At 47.6% G+C, this 17,878-nt stretch overlaps 2 protein-coding genes and 1 pseudogene across 2 annotated transcripts; 2 read left to right on the top strand and 1 right to left on the bottom strand.

Annotated features, from left to right (window-relative positions):
• The first annotated feature begins 2,612 nt into the window (after nt 1-2,612).
• On the top strand, nt 2,613-4,314 carry LOC109762620 (UDP-glycosyltransferase 90A1-like; annotated as a pseudogene).
• A 1,782-nt stretch (nt 4,315-6,096) lies between these two features.
• On the top strand, nt 6,097-16,538 carry LOC120962642 (uncharacterized). Its single transcript, XM_073497202.1, has 3 exons — nt 6,097-10,063; nt 10,205-10,487; nt 11,362-16,538. The coding sequence occupies exon 1, from the start codon at nt 8,844-8,846 to the stop codon at nt 9,615-9,617; it is 774 nt and encodes a 257-aa protein (XP_073353303.1). The 5' UTR covers nt 6,097-8,843; the 3' UTR covers nt 9,618-10,063; nt 10,205-10,487; nt 11,362-16,538.
• LOC109762636 (uncharacterized) lies at nt 12,666-15,719 on the bottom strand. Its single transcript, XM_020321506.4, has 2 exons — nt 13,785-15,719; nt 12,666-13,304 (listed from the first exon to the last, which is right to left on the bottom strand). Exons 1-2 carry the CDS (start codon nt 15,717-15,719, stop codon nt 12,963-12,965), a joined length of 2,277 nt encoding a protein of 758 aa, XP_020177095.1. The 3' UTR covers nt 12,666-12,962.
• Nucleotides 16,539-17,878: the final 1,340 nt, after the last annotated feature.

The raw sequence follows: 17,878 nt of genomic DNA, 5'->3' as shown, positions 1-17,878 counted from the left end.
GACGTAATACAAAACCATGCATCGACTCCCTCAGGCCGGGTCCCCATTCACTACTAGGAAAACCCCTATAGACAGCCGCTTACTAGTAGCATGGGTTATATGGCCCGCGCTATTACTACTTAGTAGTAGCATTGGTAAAAACACTGCGCTACTAGTAAAAAATAGTAGTAGCGTGGGTCCACCGTTCCCATGCTACTACTAAGTGTCCCCAGGACAGGGCATTAGTAGTAGCGAGGGGGATAAAAACCGCGCTACAACTAACGAATAGTAGTAGCGCGGGTCTAATGTTCCCACGCTACTACTATGGTCAGACTGAATCAAATAGTGTACCCCACTTAGTAGCAGCGCGGCACCCGTGCCCCGCGCTACAACTAGTCGCACCGCACCGCACCTCACCGCAACTTAAGAGCATCTCCAACGGCCGCACAAAAATCTCGCACCCAATAAAAGTTATAGCGCGCCACTTTAGCACTTTTAGTGCGATGGGACCAACATTGCTTTAACAGACGCCCAAAGACGAGCGCCCAAAAAGCAGACAGTGCAAATTGTGAAGCGCGCCCAATCCGAGGCCCAAAATATGCTGCGCGCGATAGCGTTTTTCAGCGCGCGCCCAAAACTTTTTAGCGCTACAGCTTCTGCTGGAGCTGTTGGGCGCCCAAAAAAACGAATTTTTGGTGCGCGGTGCTCTTTTTGGGTGCCTGTTGGAGATGCTCTAAGTGTGGGTTCTCTCCCCTCTCCCTACACCCCACCAACCCCGCCGCTCTCCTCTCTGTCTCCCCCCTTCCACCCAAACCCACCGCCGATCACCTCTTCCCCAGCCCCTCGCCGGCGACCTCCTCCTCACCAGCCACCCCGGCGTCCTCCTTCTCTCCTTCTTTCCAGCAGCTCCGCCGGCGACCCCCAACCACAACCCCGCCGCTGCCCCAACCCCAACCCCATGCCGGCGGCCTCCTCTCCCTCCAGCGCCGCCGCCCCAGCCCCTCCTCACCTTCTCTGCGGCCCATCATTCGCCTCCTCTGCCTTCGCCGATGGTGGTGGTCAGGAAGAGGAGTCCGTCGAGAAGGGGAACATCAAAGCCACGGTGATGGTCAGCAAGGAAATTAAGCCGGAGAAGGGGAACATCAAAACCACAATTCCTAGATTCACCATTCACCTCTGCCTTAACCGATCTTACTGCTCAGGAGGAGTCTGCCGACAAGGGTAACAACAAAGCCACGGCGGCGGTCAGGAAAGAAATCAAGCAGGGGAACTGGAGGTATCCTTGGGGATGACATGGGTCTCGGCAAGACCATGCAGGTCTGTGTAATTATCCCCCTTCCTTCATTCTGTTTTCAATGCCAATGATTCATATCCTGTTAATTGTCGTTTAGTTAGAACAAGGATCAAATAAATATCTAGTGCTGCCATTGATGGATTTTAGGTGCTGTGATGACCTTAAGTATCTCAGTTCTCATAATTATACAATTGATTGGAGCAGTGTATACCTTATGAGCACGGAACATGAAGATGCATTTGTATGAGTAGTTTATCTTGTGGGAGAAAATGATGAACGAGGGAAGGCCGTATGCAAATGTGGAGAGGAGTGCGGGTAAATTGTCATAGTTTCCTTCATATCCGTTAGATATAGATCGGACGGCCTATATTGTAGGATGGCAGGCACACCATCATCATCAACTTTGCTTTTTATAAGAGTAGAGATAATGCATGTAATTTTTTTTTAATTCATAATTTGTTAGTAGTAGCACTGGGGGGAAACTACACGCTACTAGTATCTAGCATAGTAGTAGCGCCTGGTATACTAGCGCGGGTTCAAATAGTAGTAGCGCGGGTGGACCAGCGCTACTACTAACTTCTTAGCAGTAGCGCGATAGTAGTAGCGCGGTGACCTGCGCTACTACTAACCAAAAAACCAACGCTACTAGTAGCCTTTTTCCTAGTAGTGATTGAAGATCGTTGTGCTGGATCGCAAACGCCACCGTGGAGCACTGCCCGAGGAAGACCGCAACTCGAACACACATCTTCTTCACCTTCCCGCAGCTGCCCTCCAACTCCTCCACAAGCAGACCGCCCCCATCAGGACCTCCCCGATGATGCCGCCGGCACATGGGCTTTACCCAGTGACACGCCCCGACAGTGGCCACGAAGGGAGTAGATGGGGCGGTGGCTAGGGTTTTGGTCGTCTCCCTGGTCCTCTATCTCCATGAAAAGGTGAGCGTCAGTTAGCACTGCTGCCATATATTACTAGTTTGTACTATTTTGGGTGATCACTGGACTACTGCACTATTCCCATAATACAGCTCTCTCCATGCTTATATTGGTATCTTCAAGATGACAAAAGATGCTCCCTGTGTCCCCCCCACATCCATTTTCCATGCCTTTCTCTGGAAGCTGATGCGATATATAGCTTTGTGTTCCCAACATCCGAATATATTCTACCCGATATACAGACGACTAGTCTCATTTTTATTTATATAAGCAGTGGCCATCAGTGAAATGCAGTCGTTCTAAACAAATTGAGAACAAAAGTTTGATGCCTTACATCTCTTTACTCTCACTTCTTTGGTATATATACTTGGTTTAAGGATATCTAATCCAGCTCCATGATTGAGCAGCCTTGACGAAAGTTTACACTGTATATTTGCCATCCCCTATAAATTGCGCTTTCTGCTAACCATGAATCAAACGCAGAAAACCTATCTGATCGACTAGTCGCGCGTTGCATCCTCCACTCCACTCCACTGCGATGGCTTTTGCTTCTTCCTCTACAGAATCCCATGTCCTCCCTCACATAGCAATCTTCCCCTTCATGGCCAAGGGCCACACCACCTCCGTCGTCGCCGCCTCGCCACCGTCACCTTCTTCACAACCCATGGCAACGCCGCCTTCGTCCGCGAGGGACTGTCCGGCGCCGACGACACGGCCGTCGTCGAGCTCGCGTTCCCCGCCGACGTCTCGGGAATCCCGCCTGGGGTGGAGAGCGCCGAGGGGCTCACGTCCATGGCCTCCTTAGCCGCCTTCGCTGCTCCAGCCACAGCTCGAGGCGTCGCTCGCCGCCATGGAGCCTCCGGCCAGCCTCCTCGTCGCCGACGCGTTCCTGTACTGGACGAACGCGTCGGCGGCCACGCTCGGCGTCCCGAAGCCGAAGGTGTCGTTCTTAGGCATCTCGGCGTTCACACAGGTACTGCGGGAGCTGCGCATCAGCCACGACCCGTTCCCGGCGCTGCAGCACGCCGACGTCGACGGCGACGGCAATCCGGCGACGTTCACGGTGCCTGAGTTCCCGCACATCAAGCTCACGTTGGAGGACATGATGGCGCCCTTGGGCGATCCGTCGTCGGTTGCGCCCATGATGGAGCTGTGCACGGCAAGCTGGCGAAGGCCATAGAGGAGGGCCATGGCCTGATCGTCAACACCTTCCAAGGCCTAGAGAAACCGTACCAAGGACAGAGGCTTAGTGGTGAGGGAGTGGGTGGATCAATTGGGGATTTTGCGTGAGAGGGTTTCTGAGTCACTGCGGGTGGAACTCGGTGCTGGAGAGCGTCACGGCTGCTGTGCCACTGGCAGCTTGGCCCATGCAGGCCGATCAACCTTTCAACGCAGCGTTTGCAGTCGATGAGGCAAGCAAGGAGGAGCCGCGAGACGTTTAATTGTCATCATTTTTCTTTCAAACTAATAATGTGGTGTTGTGCTCTGTAGCTATACCAAACATTTATGTTGGTCACTGGCATTTACTTCTCAGGTCTTTGGTTGGAAATATTTATATGAAATTGATTGGACACGGTGGTTTTCTTTCTTGGGAGTACTTAATTTGGGACCATTTAATTCTGCTTTGTGCACTAGCCTGAAAAAAGTGTTGAATGGTATAGCGCAAAAGGGGTGTGTTAAGGCCACACCCAGCGTCTCGCCCACGAGCCAACTCACTAATCTCTTTTTTTTTTGCTCGTTTTCTATTGCTATTGGTCAGCTTTCCCGGGAAGAAAAGACGGGTCTTCTAACTTTGAATAATTTCGTGAAATTAAATTTGTTTACAGATTTGAAAAAAGTCTATAAATTTTAAAGTAAGTTCATGACTTTTTTAAAAGTTCATGAATTTGAAAAAGAAAACACAGTTTTAATTAAATTTTGTGCTTTTAAAAATGTTCAGGAAATTTAAAACTCAAGGATTTGAAAAACAATTCATGCATTTCAAAAAATTCCACAATTTTTCTAAAAAATGAAGCCGCAAATAGTGAAAAATTAAAAATAGAATCCAAAAGAAAAAACCCAAAGAAAAAACTTATATGAGCCTACCAATAGGAAACCTACGCATACCATTAACACACCATTTAACGCTTAAGCGCAAAATAGAATTTGTGCATACCTCATAATCTCCCCTTAAGCATCAAAGTGTTTATGGATTTGAAAAGGAATCATAATTTATAAAAATCTGTAAACTCATTTGCCCATCTAGGCTGCGGGGGTGCGCCCATCTAGGCTGCGGCCCGGTGTCCCACCCACGCACTGGCTCATACACTCGTTTGCCCATCTGCTTGCTTCTTGTTGTCTTCTTTTTCGCTTCTTTTCTATTGCCGATGGTCAACCTTCCCCGAAAATAAACATGTTAGGTTTCTTAATTTTGAAAATTTTGGTGGAATTACAAAATGTTTATGGATTTGAAAAGGAATCATAATTTATAAAAATGATCATAAATTTGGGAAAATATCATAAAAATTAAAAGTCGCCGGCCGAGTTCCACTTCGCCCTGCCGCGAGACATGCTCGTCACCGACGTAGACCTGCCTCGCTTCGACCTCGACCTCGCCGACTTTGTCCTCCGCTGCCCACGCCTGCGGGTGCTCAGGGTGGCCAACGACTGCTACCACTCCGCCGGCGACATCACCATCAAATCGGAGTCGTTGGAGGAGCTGCAAGTGCGGAGTCGGTCCAAATGGACAAGATGCATCCACATTGAGGCCCCCATGCTGAAGCAATTGACGGTGTCCTTCCACACCATCAATGAGCTCAGGGTGTCCATAGTGGCACCAACTGTGAAGAAGGTCTCGTTGGGTTGGAGTGCTACTATACCATCGAGACCGAAGAGATTTCTTGTTGGGGACTCTCCATGATGACCTTGCATACCGCAGAGGCCGAGGGACAGCGGTTGCTCACGGAGACCGGCACCGGAGACGACGCCCGTTTGCCGTTGTCTAACGTGTATGTCCTGTCCCTGCATTTGTCGGGTTCACCTGTATGTCTCATGCCCTACTCAGTTGATTCGATCTTCCAACTAAATGGAACTTCTGCATGATAGACTGCCATTCCTTTTTGCAGGGTTGGACTGCTAAACCTGACGCAGAGCTCGAAGTTGCCGAAAAGATAGAGACACTTGTTGTAACCGGCTTCTCTGTTTTGGAGCTGCATTTCTCGACAACTGAGTTTCATTTCGGTATACCAGCCAAGCATGCTTTTGGAGGATGTGTGGTGCGTCTACTTGGGATGCATCGGATTCGTACCGCTACACGAAAGCTTAGGATCGTCTTACTTAGATCAGATGTAATCCTTTGCTCCTTTAATAATATATCTCAAATACATATGATAATTGCTCAGACAAAAGAAAACTCTATGTGCGTAAACACATTGTATTAATTCACATTTTCTCTAGGTGGTAAAAGAATGCCCAGTAAATTGTCGTTGTGATAAGCCCAAGAACTGGAGAAGAAAAAATATCTCGTTGATCAATCTTGAAGAAGTGGAAATCGAAGGCTTCGAAGGGGAGGATCATGATTTTGATTTCCTGAAAGTGATATTCAGATGCGCACCAATGCTTAAAAGAATGTCCGTGCGGATGTGTGATGAGGACAGCACAAGTAATGATCGGTGTTTGAAAACACACAACTTCTTCAAGGCGTATCCTTTTGTGGAATGCAATGTTTATCTTAGTTCCGGTAAGAAAGTTCTGCATCAGTGATTAGTATAAGCTCCTAGATGGAACTAATTCTCTTTTATCTTTGCACAGTTTCCTCTAGTCGTAAACTCACGTTTTATCAGTGTTCGCCTTGTGCCTATATTCTTCTCTGAAACCTTTATAGTTCTGTTCTGTCAGTTTCTTTCGTGTTGTGCAAATTTGCAGAATCCTTGGAGTGCGTCATTGACATGCCAACCTTTCCTCTAGGTTAACTTAGTTTAGCTTGCTCCTGTACCCCAATAATAGGCTGAACATGCTGTATTAGTGTTTTTCTATGGGAAAATTTTACTGCTGAATTTGTGTGCATACATCCTTACATTGCACAATTCGATTTTGCACCAGTTGTATTTTGTAGCCGCTAAAAGAAGTTTCTAGTTTAACAGCAGTTAGGTGTCTCATTTTGACTGACTTTCATAGGCCATCGGGTTAATGCCAGACAAAAAACAGAGAAGGGTATATGAAAAGAAAAACTGGCAGCTCTTCAGTATTACTACTAAATATTCATAAACTCCTTGGCAAAGTTTTATTTGCTATTGATAGCATTCTCTACAAGCGTCGACTCTATATTTCCATGCTGAGATACTGAACCAAACTGGTTTCTACTTTTGCCTCATTTGCCTGCAGGGTCAAAGCACCACAGCCAAAGTTGTGCATTGGAATGATTCTCATCCTTGCGTTTACGGATTGGCGGTGCTCATCGACAAGATGGTCCTCTCCCATGATGACCAACTCCGCAATCCGGTTTCAGAATTTTGCTAGGTGGCTTCCTTCAACGGACAAAAATGAGCAGCTGAGGTGTTTTTTCAGCGGTGCAACGCGGCTACAGGCTAGGATCGGTGTACTCTTGCTCTTAATTAAACCTTGGCCTATAATATGACATTGTTAATAACTTGGTGTACTCTTGCTCTTTCCTTGAAGAAAGAATAGCAGTGTCATAGCTTGGCTTTGTCATGAAATTGCCAAGATTTAGTGTACACACCATATGCCAGTCAAAATGTTAAGCCTCGATTAGCACTGTGCTTTTCTTCAGCAAAAGCCCAATAGAGCATCAGAGAAGAAGAATGTTCACTTTATCCTCTCTTTATTTTGCATGTTACTCCCATCGCCATCATAATACCCAGTATGATGTTCTTGCCCCTGCTTGAAGGGAAAGGAAAAATGAAGTGCCTGCTGCAGCAGGCAAGGCAGCAAAGCAAAGCAGGCATGTTGCAGAGGATCAGTGGTCTCATCTCTTTCTCTTCTAGTCCAAGTCCAAGCGCCCCAAGTCTGGGTCAAGATCCAACATGGTCCCTCTAGCAACTCTTTGTTTTTTCCTCTAGCATCCATCTGCTCTTCTACCACTGTTTGGCCATCAAGGAACCAAGACCACATGGCAAGGACAGCTATGGTGATAGATAAACCATACTCTAGTAGCATCTCTGTAATCCTAATCACATTAAGTAGGAAACAAGTAAGTTTTTTTTTTCTACTCCGCATAATTAACTTTATCTTAAGTCAAACTTTGACCAAATTTAGAGAAAAAATTAATTACATCTACAATACCAAATCAATATCATTAGATCCGTTATTGTAAATGTTAATATCATGTACTATGACTTATTGATCTTAAAATGTGAGATGTATCTTCTTGTATCTGTTGCTTGTTGAGATTTGTTGTTTGCCAGTTAAATAAACCACGAAAAGAACAAAAATAGTTGGAACGAGCAATGTTAGTTAGATTATTTTTCTGTCGCCACATATGTTTGCTCACTTCAACTGTGAAAACATTCGAGTACTCATAACCGAATCCCTGTGGAGAACGTGACAACCTCTATATGTACATGTGATCAATTTGCTCGTAGGTGAGTTTATTATTTTTCAATGTTGAATTTATTTTTTAAAAATGTGAAAGTGAATTATCTTGTCATCTTGTGAATCTTGAACATGTCGTGCATAGTAGTATGTATCCATTTGCATGCTCCATAAGCAACAACAAACCATGTGGGACACTCTCGGTTAGGCAATCTTTTTTCTTTTGTAAAAAAGAACACACTCGCTTTTTAACAAATTAGAGGGATATAAATTCTAGTCAACGTCGAACTTTGTACACCTTGGCTAAGTTTATAGGAAAAATTATCAATTTTTATGCCCCATGGTTGGGAGTGCAGGTGATCCTGAGGAGAATTGCAGGCTTCTGCAACCAATGGAAGATCCTGTGCAAAGAGGCTGCAAGAGAGCGCGTGGAGAATCTAATATCATCTCTGTGGGAACTATCCAGGCAGCCGCCTCTGCTGCTTTGGCCAGAGCCAGGGTGAGGAAGAATGAACTGTGGATGGAATACTATCGGAAGAAGAAGGCAGAAGGATGGTGTGGTATCGAGGGCGGGCTACTCATGGCAGGATGAAAAGAAAAAAGAGATGGATACCAGATCCAGACCTTCATGATGTTCGGCATTAGCCTTTTAATTTTCTGTCAGTAGACATTTGAGTAGTTGGAGATTGTAAGAGGTTTTAGCAAGAGTTCAGGAGTTAGTTGGATTTCATGCCGGAGGGCGCTAGAAACCCTCCCGCGAGCTGTAATGAGAATTTCTGTGGTTTCATTTTAAGTAATGAAACCGGGGCAAGAGCCATTTTCCTCTTAAAAAATTATCAATATTTACAATGCCAACTCAATACCGTTGGATACATATATGTTCGGTATTGTAATTGCTTATGTTGGTTCTACATACAAATTTAGCGGAGAAATTTTAATCTGGCAAGGAGTACTACATATGCATATATTTTCAGTTTAAATACTGTATTCACACAACATCGAACACTCTTTTTTTTGTGCATATTCAAATTCTTGGCGTTTTGGACGGTTTCTGTAAAAAAAAAACACATCGGCTCTCTCTCTCGTCTGCAATCGGGGTTGGGTTTCCCATGGAGGATGTCGCACGCCGCCATGGCGGCGGAGGAGCCGACCTCATCAGCGACCTGCCGGAGGATCTGCTCCTCCAGGTCCTCGCCCGCCGCCGCGCGCACAGGCCTCCTCTCCCGCCGGTGGCGCGGCCTCTGGACCCGCCTCCCCGACCTCGTCTTCCGCGACGTCGCGCTCGGCCCGCCCCGCTCCTACCCGCGCTCGCCTCGCTCCAAGCCGCGGCCGGCCCCGGGGTGACCCTCCTCGATATCCGCGTCGCAGGGCTTGAGCGGGAGGCTTCCTTGGTCTCTTCGCTGCTCCATGCCGCCGCGGGGCTCTCGCCGGCGGAGCTCCGCCTGGCCCTCCAACGCGACATCCAGTTCTTCCACGTGGAGATGCCTCGCTTCCACCGCGCCACCTCCATCGACCTCGCCGCGCACTACCTCCACCTCTTGCTGTCACGCATCAGCAGGTTCCCGGCGCTCCAGAGGCTGTCCCTCTCCGGCTGCCGCGTCGACCTCGCCGACCTGGTCCACCGCTGCCCGTGCCTGCGGGTGCTCAGGGTGGCCGACGCCCGACGGGTTCCTCAACAGCAATATCACCATCAAATCGGAGTCGTTGGAGGAGCTCGCTGTGGAGAGCCTGAACAAATGGACAGAGTGTATCTGCGTCGAGGCCCCCCATGCTCAAGAATTTGGCAATGTCATTCAGCATCGACAGCGAGCTCACCGTGTCCATCGCCGCGCCAATTGTGGAGAAGGTCTCTTGGGAGTGCTCATATTCCTATTCCTCGCTGACTCGTGGGCTTGGTCCATGGAGCCTCTCAAACCTGAGCTTACATGCCGCAGAAAGCCATGAAGACATGGTGCTCACCGACACCGGCCGGCTCTCCAACGCTTATGTCCTGTCCCTGCAAATATGGCCTTGTGTATGTCTCATGTCCTATACTCAATCGACTTGATTACCCGACTAAATTAAACCTATGCATGATACACTACCGTTATCCTGATGCAGGGTTTGACTAGTTAGTTATCCTGATGCAGAGTTCAGCTTGGAGCAGGAAATAGAGACACATCTGGTTACTGACTTCTCTGTTTTGGAGCTACATTTCACGACAATGGAGCTTGATCATCGTGTCAGATCTGTGAGGCATGTCTTTGGAGCATTTGCGTTGCATCTACTTGGGATGCATCCGATTCGTTCTGCTACACGAAAGCTTAAGATCATCGTACAGAGATCAGAGGTAATACTACTTTGCTCTGTTAATATATTGCAAATATATATGGTACTGCTTGTTCAAAAAAAAATATGTTTGCATTCTTGAGACATGGTCTCATTTCTGAACCATCAGTAAATGAATTGTAATAATCCACATTTGTTCTAGTTCAAAGAAGAATGCCCGGTAAATTGTCCCTGCGATGAGCCGAAGAGCTGGAGAAGCAAAAATATCTCCTTGATCAATCTCGAAGAAGTGGAAATGGAAGGCTTCGAAGGGGAGGACCATGAGTTTGATTTGCTGAAAGTGATAATCAGATGCGCACCAACGCTTAAAAGATTGGCCGTGCAGATGTCTGATGAGGTCAGAACAAGTAACGACCAGTGTTCGAAAATATACGACATCTTCAAGGCGCATCCTTCCGTGGAATGCAATGTTGATCTTAGTTCTGGTAAGAAGGTTCTGCTGCTGCATAAATGATTAGTATGCTCCTAGATGAAACTATATACGTATTTTTTAACCCTTGCACACTTAGACGAAGCCTAAACTCATGATCATGACCGTTCACCTTGTGCCTATATTGTGCTCTGAATCTTTATAGTTATGTTCTGTTAGTGTCTTTCATGTTGTGCACATTTCTAGACCGGTTGGAATGTGTGCCAACTTTTCATCTAGGTTAACTTAGTTTAGCTGGCTCCTGATCTATTAGTTAGCTGAAGCCTGAAGGAATGGCCAATATGATGCTCCATATGTTTTGGCAATGTGTTTGCCGTCTTTGTGCTGGTCACTCAATGGGCCCAGATGGGACTAGACCCTCATTCTAACTAGAGTACTATGTCATCCGTACCATCTACTTTGGTTTGCACGAAATACATGAGATGCTATAGTCCACTGAAATTTGCTTGTGTCTGTACCCCAATAATTGGCTGAATATGCTATATAGTGATTTTTCTTTGGGGAAATTTTACTGCTGAATTTATGTGCACGCACACATCCTTACACTGCGCAATTCGGTTTTGCATGTTTTGTACTTAATGGATCTTTGGGTTAAGCAGTAGCTGCTAATGCCAACACAGAAACAAAGAACTGTATATAAAAGGAAACTGGCAGCATTTCTGTATTACAAAAAATATTCATAAACTCCTTGCAAAGCTGTAACTGACAACAAAGAGAATGTAATTCTAGTTCATTTTGAGTAAGTACTTTGCTGTTTTTCCTTAAGCTGTTTGCAATTGATAGGGCATTATCTATACGTACGTCGACTTCATATTTCCATGCTCAGATACTGACCCAAACTGGTTTCGAATTGCCTCATTTGCTTGCAGGGCCAAAGCGCGACAGCCAAAGTTCTGCGCTCGCATGATTCTCATCCTTGTGTTTACGGGTTCACGGTGCTCGTCCTCTGGAGGGTCCTCTCCAGCGCAGAATTTTGCTTGGCGGCGGCTTCGATGAACAAACTAAGCCGCTGAGGTGTTATTTCACCGATGTCAACGGAGCTTCAGGCCAGAAGTGGTGTGCTCTTGTCTTTCCTTGGCCTTGTTAGTTCCATTTTAACTGGCTACTATGAAATTGCCGAAAATCAGTCTACTCTACCCATGTCATTTTAAGCCTCAATTAGCTCTGTGCTTTGATTCAGCAAAAGCTCGATAGAGCATCAGAGAGAAGAATGTTCACTTTATCCTCTCTTTTTGTCAAGCAAGCATGTGGCTGGTTTGGCAAGGGCTCCAGCTTTGGTGGTCACATGAACCTAATTAGCTCCCTGATTAGCTCACTCCCATCATGATACCACTGACTATACATAGTCTTTAGCAGACCAGTGGCATGTGGAGTGAAAAGTTCACTGCTGCCCTTGCCCCTGCATGAAGGGAAAAGAAAAGGAAAAATGAAGTGCCTGCTGCAGCAGAGCAGGCAAGGCAGCAAAGCAAAGCAGGCATGTTGCAGAAGATCAGTGGTCTCATCTCTCTTCTCTTCTGGTCCAAGTCCAAGCCTGGGTCAAGATCCAACATGGTCCCTCCACCGACTCTTTCTTGTGTTTTTCCTCCATCTGCCACTCTACTGTTGGCCATCAAGGAACCAACGGCACATGGCAGGGACAGCCATGATAGATAGATAGATAAACCATGCTAGTAGCATCTCTGTAACCCTAATCACAGTTTTTGTCTACTAATAGCATCCCCAGAACTGATAGGGGATTGCCAGAAAATAAGTAGTACAGTACTTGGAAACATAACAAGTTCTGGGAAGCATTGTACTAAGCTTGATGTGTGTGCAGAGGAATCATCTTTTTACTGCCATGGTTGCTGCTCCCAGGCTCCAAGCAAGCAGCCCCAAGTTTCTGAACATTTTTTCTTCACTTCCAGCCAGTCAACTCATAGGATTCTGCAATGCAGCAAACAAAAATAAACATCCAGGATGGATGGATAGATCCAGGCAACATTTTAACTCCTACTACCTCGAGTCCTGCTCCATCCCACCATTTGTTAAAACCAGACCACTGTAGTACATGCTCCCTCCAATGCATCTTCAGTTCAAAACTTCAAAACTTGGCCAGAGCAGCAATGCAGGCTCAGAATGAACACAAATTGCACAGTGCTACTACTAGAAAGAACACTGAGCTTCCAAGAGCACAGAAGCAATGGCCAGCTAAATTTATTTATATATTCTTCTTTCTGTTGGAACATGGAGCTGCAGCTCTTGTACAACCAAACCTCCTCTGCTCTGCATTTCATTCAGCAAACAACTCATGGCCTTGCTGCTGCTTCCCTACAACCTAAAGACTAGCCAACTACTACTAGTACATGCAGCCTCATCATCCATCTCTAGCTATGAACAAGGTAAATTTACCCCCCTTTTCTATCACAAAAAGAATATGAACACCAAGCCGAATCACGACCGATAATGTTACACACAATGAGAATTCCTCAGCCTATACTCTTCCCAGGGGGGAGAAGGGCGGGCGCCGCGGATCGAACGCGACAGACGGAGGCGCCTTCTCTCGCTTCGTCGTCTTCAGTTTCTTCTTCTCCTCTGCCGTGACCGCCTCGATCAGCTGCATCACCTCCCCCTCAAGGAGCATCTTGAGCGAGCTGGAGTACAGCTTGTGCTTGCCCTTCTCGATGACGACGGCCGTCGAAGCCTCCGAGCAGTGCAGCAGAGAGATGCAGGCTGAGAATGCCTGTAACGCTGATAGCCGCGCGTGGAAATCCACCAACAGCTGCCCTTTCCCGTCGGCTTTCATGGAAAGGGCAGGGAGCTCTTCTTTGCTACCCTGTTTGAACAATAAATGGACACACATGACAGCTACTCTTGTTTGGAATAAGATGAATATATTACAGCTAACTCAGGCAATTTACTGCATAAGATTAGACTAGAAGCAACAAGTTTTAGGCTCTCAGGCATCAGCTAGCTGCATTTGACCTTTAAAATAAATATTTCCCTTTCCAATGGCATAAATTGTTGCATTTTATGCTAAAGGACCAATAACTAAAGGTATGCCTAAACCAAGTCCTATTTTAAATAAACGAGTTGATATGAGGATGATTGTCCTGAGTAACAGAGCTAATTAATTACTTCTCCAAGATGTTTGATCAGTTTTGTATTATCTTTCTGACAATAAAAATTTATTCTACCTGAACCACTATCCTCAGAAACAAAAACGGCACATCGTACTAAGTAAATGAGCAAGTATACATCAATACACATGGGAATATACATCAATACATAGGGGTTGCATTGCATGGTAGTGTACCTGAACAAGGAGCTCCATAGGATGCTTGCTTTCCTTCATCACAGAATCGACCCAGTTATCATCATAAGCATTCTCGAGGATGACAAGTGGACATGCCATGTCCCATCCGCCACAATCACACCCCCCACCATACCTCCATCTTTCTAGCAAGGATGATGGGCTGGATTCATTGTCGTTCGATAATCCATGCAGCCCACTCGGTGTCACCACTTTGATAGTACCAGCGGACGAACACTTCTTGTCCTTATTAAATGGAATCTGAATGACTGTTGCTGCAATCTCCAAATGAGGATAGAGATCCTCTTCAGACCATGGGCGAGATGTCGATACCTCTGGATTATTCCTTGCATCATGCTGGTGGTCAATCAGACTAATCTTCTGTGGATATTCACCAGAGACCGATTTATCAGCGACGCCGCAGGATTTCGGCTGACTGGGCTCTGTACACTGATGAGTCTTCTCCTCGGCGGCAAAACTTCGCCTTGCGTGAGCGATATCGTACAGAACAAACTCGGTGTTGACAGAATTATTCAGAAGACCATCTTTTCCAACTTCAGAGCATAGATAGGACGAAGCGTGCATCTGGCCTACAGTTGGAGGCAGGCATCTGCGTTCGTCTTTGGAGGACCTCCCAGCAGTGCTTCCTCGTTTACCACCGCTATGGAAAGTGTAAATCCGGCTCAGTTCACTCCCACTCTCCCAGGACCTAGCAGAGATGGATTCTTCCGGGCCCTCGACACAGAAGTCATAAAAGGGAATACCATTTCTGGAGTCACATTTAAGAACTGCTCGAAGATGAGCAGGTGACAAAGAAGCCTCCGTCATATGCCGACTTTCTCCGTTTGGCTGGCAATTGGATGATGCTTGGCTTCGCTCAGTCCTTGAGAGATCACTGAGCAACGATTTGCGGGATGCGCAGTTTTTGCTGCTTGCCGACACAGCTGCAGAGTTGGAGTCTTCCTTGTCGGCAAGAGATGGGCTGCTTCTAACAGACTTGGACTTCATGATCGGGCTCAGCATCTTCTTGAAAGGGCTTGATCGAGCTGCTTTAGTGATGTTCTCCGTGCCGCGATTGACACATTCTGATGGACTGGTGCCATCAGGGGCGCTCTCGCTCTTTGCTGGCACAGACTTATCAGGAATATTACTTGCTGGAACCCTCTGTCTCTCACCATGGTGGTTACTTTCACCAGGACATACACCGGAGTTCAGCTGACGATCTGCTTCTGCACCTGTACCAGACTTTCCATCCAGCAAATGGGGAGCTGCATTTCTGCAGGGGGCTCTTGCTGTGGACTCCTCTTCCTCAATGGATATCTCCAAGAAAGCATCACCGGCATCATCATTCTTCAGCAGGGTGCAGTCCATCCGCGGCCGGCCAAGCTTAAAATCCTCATCAGGCAGCTCACGGAAGGACAAATCCAGAAAGTCCTTGGTGGGCGCCCGGTTCACCCTACGGGTCTCCACGGAGGGCTTTGCGGCCTCCGACCGCCGGCTGCGGTGGGAGAAGAGGTAGTGCGCCCCGCTCCCGCTCGTGCTCGGCCGGGAGGAGGCCTCGCCGTCGTTGACGATGTCGAAGGAGAGGAACTCGTCCCCGCTGGGCGCGGAGTCGATCTTCCTCCTGCCCTCCTCCTGGAGCCTCCTTATCCTGGTGATCTCGCTGGAGCTCTGGTACATGGAGCCGCGCTTGGCGACGGCGATGTCCTCTGCATTGGTCAGCCGGCTTCTGGTGGGCAGGCTCTTGCAGTGGAAATTGGGGATGTGGGCGCCCACGCCCAGGCGGAGCTCTCCGGAGTCACCGTCGGAGCATTTCAGCTGGCTGTATCTCCTATCATTTGCTCTGTCAGGACGGCAAGGCGTTTGTGGAAGTTCAGGGACTGGCCTGAGTCTGGAATGGGACTGGGACTGGCGCTTCAGGCCGGAGTCGTGCCCCATTGTTGGAACCTGCACAAAGACATAGACGTAAGATTAGAGCAGTTGCGAACTATTATGCACAAATGTGAGATGTGATGTTGATAGAAGATGCATTCTTCTTGTTGAGAGATGCAGAGAGAGGGAGAGAGAGGAGCCCCCAATCCCAACAGCAAGGAAGGAAAAGAACAAGCATAAAAAGACAAACAAAATATGCATTAAAACATGGGGGGGGGGGGGGGGGGGGGGGGGGGGGGGGGAAGTAAAGAAAAAAGAATTGGAGAGGCAGCAAGAGCATCATCATCATCATACATCACATGGGTTGGTGCCTGGCTTTGAAAGGCAAAAAAGAAGGGGAAAGTTGGAGCTGCTGGCTGCCTAGGACTAGGATCTCCAAACCCAAATCCAAACCAATGTGGGTGGGTTTGTTGAGATGGGAGGGAGGTTGGAACCATGGTGCGGTCTGCGGTGTGTAGCTGCAGATCTCGCCGGAATGGGAATGGATTCATACCAAGAAGGTAGGAGAAGGCGGGAAGAGGTAGCGAGAGTTGAGAAGTGAGGGAGGGAGGGAGGGAGGGGTTGGGAGGAGGCGTGGAACGGATCCCCCTGCCTGCTCGCTCAGGTCTCCGCGGGACGGAGAGCGGCATGGGCGCCGCCGTTCCTCCAGATGAAACAAGGTAAGCCACATTGGATTTGGAAGTTTGGTGGGGAGAAAGAAAGGCCAGGCAAGCAAGCGTCTCGTGTGTCTGCCTGCGCCTGCGCCCAAATCTCCCCCAAATCCGCAGCTCCCGGCGGCGGCCACCCAGAAGAAGAAGAAGAAGGATTTGATTGATTTACCTGGGCGAAGAAGAAGAAGGAGCGCGGAGGTGGCGGCAGCAGATCGGGCGGCGGAGGGGGAGGGTCTCACTCTTTCCCTTTCCCCTTGGGGAGCAAAGGGACATCGGAGGGGGTGTGGAGTGTGGATGCGCTCACTCTCGCCTCACTTCTTCCCTACTGCTACTGTCCTGCCGGCGGGCTGCTCTGCTGAGGGAGTGACCGAGCGATGCACGCTCTCACTCTCTCTCTCTCTCTCTCTCTCTCTCTCCTGAGGGGGGGTTGTTTGTGGGTAATCTTGGGTTGTGGTCTGGGTTGGCTGTACGATACTCAAGGGACCTCCTCCTCCCGGTCCGGTCCTCCCACTCCCACGCTACTACGCTAATTGTCACGACATTATCTAGGCGAACGATTACAAAATATAGCGGACGACCGCCGCCCCGCCAAATGATGACCACGCTCAATTATTTTACTCCCTAGTGCTATGGTATCCCTTGCCTTTGTCTTTGGGGAGCGGACCAGGTAATCAAGCTGCGGTGATACAATGGTTTGGTTAGCGGCCAGCCTAAGCATTTTCAAGCGGCGGGTTCACGCCACTCTCGTCAGGCTAGTCGTGGTGGGAGTAACTTAGGCACTAACATAACACATCCCAAGGCAAATGTGCTCATGTGGCATGGAGTTGATGATGAGAGAAATGCTTGCTTGTGGTAACATAATATGTTACCATAACATAACACACCTGAGGTAAAATGAACCTATATCCCAATTAATGAAGGCTTGCATGTTATCATCCACCTGTTATTATCTATTATCAAGTAGTCTAAGTTACTCTTTCTTGTTTTTTTATGTCCGCACTGTTGTATTGCTCTTTCTTGGCAGGATATATGTTTCAGCCAACCGCCAAAAAAATTACACTTTAGCCGAGCTTGGATACGTGACATCATCAAAAAAAACAGAGAAATCTGTCGTTTACACACAAGATAAAACACGAGGCCGCCAGCTAATATACAGAAGCATGAACTGGTACCACATTAGAGTATTGAGACAGAGATTTCTCGTCTCTTTTTTCTGCGAGGGAGAGAAGAGAGGAGAGAGACTTGTATTTTCTCTTGGGTCGCTCTCGATCGATGGAATCGAATCCACGAAATTGGCAGACAGTTAGTACCACAAGTACAAGTAAGAGCATGGTTAATAATACAGCTGCTGCTGGCTATATAAGGTATTACCATATCATTTATAGTCACTCATACAACAAGGTTAGCTATAAGATTGGCTATAAAATTAGTACTTTTTCCCATCTTCTTTTTTCACATTTATTGCATCTGGCTAGGACCACGCGTATAGCCAGGCTCTTTGCATGGGAGTCCAGT

Source organism: Aegilops tauschii, chromosome 4, assembly GCF_002575655.3.
Source record: "Aegilops tauschii subsp. strangulata cultivar AL8/78 chromosome 4, Aet v6.0, whole genome shotgun sequence".
Taxonomy (NCBI): domain Eukaryota; kingdom Viridiplantae; phylum Streptophyta; class Magnoliopsida; order Poales; family Poaceae; genus Aegilops; species Aegilops tauschii.
This window is presented reverse-complemented; position numbering and strand designations above follow the sequence as displayed.